This window comes from Castanea sativa, chromosome 12, assembly GCF_040712315.1.
Source record: "Castanea sativa cultivar Marrone di Chiusa Pesio chromosome 12, ASM4071231v1".
Classification (NCBI taxonomy): Eukaryota; Viridiplantae; Streptophyta; class Magnoliopsida; order Fagales; family Fagaceae; genus Castanea; species Castanea sativa.
The window spans coordinates 16,980,561-16,982,672 of NC_134024.1; the positions used below are offsets into that span (position 1 = coordinate 16,980,561).

The 2,112-nt window shown below is 37.0% G+C and overlaps 1 protein-coding gene across 1 annotated transcript; it reads left to right on the top strand.

The window, feature by feature from the left end:
- The first annotated feature begins 267 nt into the window (after nucleotides 1-267).
- LOC142619093 (desmethylxanthohumol 6'-O-methyltransferase-like) lies at nucleotides 268-1,853 on the top strand. Its single transcript, XM_075792158.1, has 2 exons — nucleotides 268-1,177; nucleotides 1,323-1,853. Exons 1-2 carry the CDS (start codon nucleotides 419-421, stop codon nucleotides 1,620-1,622), a joined length of 1,059 nt encoding a protein of 352 aa, XP_075648273.1. The 5' UTR covers nucleotides 268-418; the 3' UTR covers nucleotides 1,623-1,853.
- Nucleotides 1,854-2,112: the final 259 nt, after the last annotated feature.

Here is a 2,112-nt window from a genome sequence, read left to right on the forward strand (position 1 = left end):
ATTTGATGTAAAAATCTTTGTTTAGGTAATAAAATATCATATGTTAAATCAACATTTTATATATATATATATATATATCCTGGTCCCCTTAAAAAAAAAATATCTTTCTCCACCACTGCCGACAAAATGGAAAGCTGAGAGGCAATTGCTAACACCCTTGCTTTTGTTCATTAAATACCAAGATGAATTGCCCTTCACTTCACTGACTTGCTCAATATTTTCATTTGCTTGAGTCTAAGAGAGAGAGAAATAGAGAAACAACTTGCTCAAATGGAAAGTTGAGAAAGAAATAGGCTGAGTAGCCTGAGTTGGCTCTAGCACCCTTGCTTATATTAAATACCCACGTGAGTTTCCTTTCACTTCGCCAACTTGCTCAAAATCTTCATTTGAGAGAGAGAGAGAGAGAGAGAGAGAGAGAATGGAAACAAAAGAAGCTCAAGCATTGCTAGAAGGCCAAGCAGAAATTTGGCAACATTTATTTGGCTTTGCAGACTCCATGGCATTGAAATGTGCTGTGGAGCTCCGCATTGCTGACATTATAAACTCTCATGGTGGTCCGATCACTTTGTGCCAAATAGCAGCCAGAATAGTTGACTCCCCTTCTCTTGATATTCCCTACCTCACACCTATCATGAGATCACTAGTCCGCAAAAAGATCTTAACTGCACATAATCCATCAGATGGTGGGGATACTCTCTATGGATTGACCCCTGCATCAAAATGGCTTTTGCATGATGCTGAACTAAGCCTAGCGCCAATGGTATTAATGGAGAACCATCCATGGCAATTGGCACCATGGCATTACCTTAGCCAACGTGTCAAAGAAGGTGGTATTGCCTTTAAGAAGGCTCATGGCTGTGAGATGTGGGACTTTGCATCAAAAAATCCTGAATTCAACAAGATCTTCAATGATGCCATGGCATGTTCGGCTAAGATTGTGATGGGGGTGGTCCTAGAAGAATACAAGGATGGGTCTGATTGCTTGGGATCATTGGTGGATGTAGGAGGTGGGACAGGGGAAATGATAGCTGAAATTGTGAAAGCACATCCACACATCAAAGGTACCAACTTTGATTTGCCACATGTTGTTGCTACAGCACCAATTTGCGAGGGGGTCTCCCATGTGGGAGGTAACATGTTTGAGTCCATTCCTAAAGCTGATGCAATCTTCATGAAGGTAAACAATAGCCTACCGCATATGTGCTTACATTTTCATTCTAGTTATTAGGTAGTATAACAATTTTTAAAGTTACACAAACAGTAACTCTCTCTCTCTCTCTTATTCAAATTACAAAATTCATGATACTATGATTTTGTTGCAGTGGGTACTACATGATTGGAGTGATGAACATTGCATCAAGATATTGAAAAATTGCCGGAAAGCAATATCAGAAAAGATTGGAAAGTTTATTATTGTTGATATTATTCTTGAAAAAGACAACAACGATCTATTTGATGAGACCCGCATGGTATTTGATTTGTTGATGATGGCACACACCTCTGGAGGAAAGGAAAGGACTGAGCTAGAATGGAAGAAATTATTGGAGGAGGGAGGTTTCCCTCGCTACAAAATCATCAAAATTCCAACTATACCATCAATTATTGAGGCCTATTCCATGTGAGGTAGAATTTTAGGATTAGTTGTGGAAATGAAGGAGAAGAAAAAAATAAATCCAACAAAAATAAAAAGCAAGTATGTTAAATAAATGATTGGGTTTAGTTTGATTTGTAAAGCCAAATGTCTTATAACTGAATTGACACCTCGCCATGTATAAAGTATTTAGGGGTTTAAGGAGAAAATGGTTCAAGCTGTGAGGTTAGTAGCATGTTGTAATTATCTCTCAAAAAAAAAATTGATTTGTAAAGCAAACCATTGTCATTCATTTTCATCTTCAAAATTTCCCTTTCATTTTGATTGGCCAAAATGATTGGCCAATATTACTTTTTTGATATCATGTTATGAATTTATGATTAATATGCTATATTTTATGCTCAACGGATTGGTGGATGTTTTGTTCATGATATACAATATATGATAAAAGAAGAAGAAGAGAATATAGATTGGTTTTATGCCTGATCAAACTAATAGAGCTCAAATTGGTTAGTTCAAAA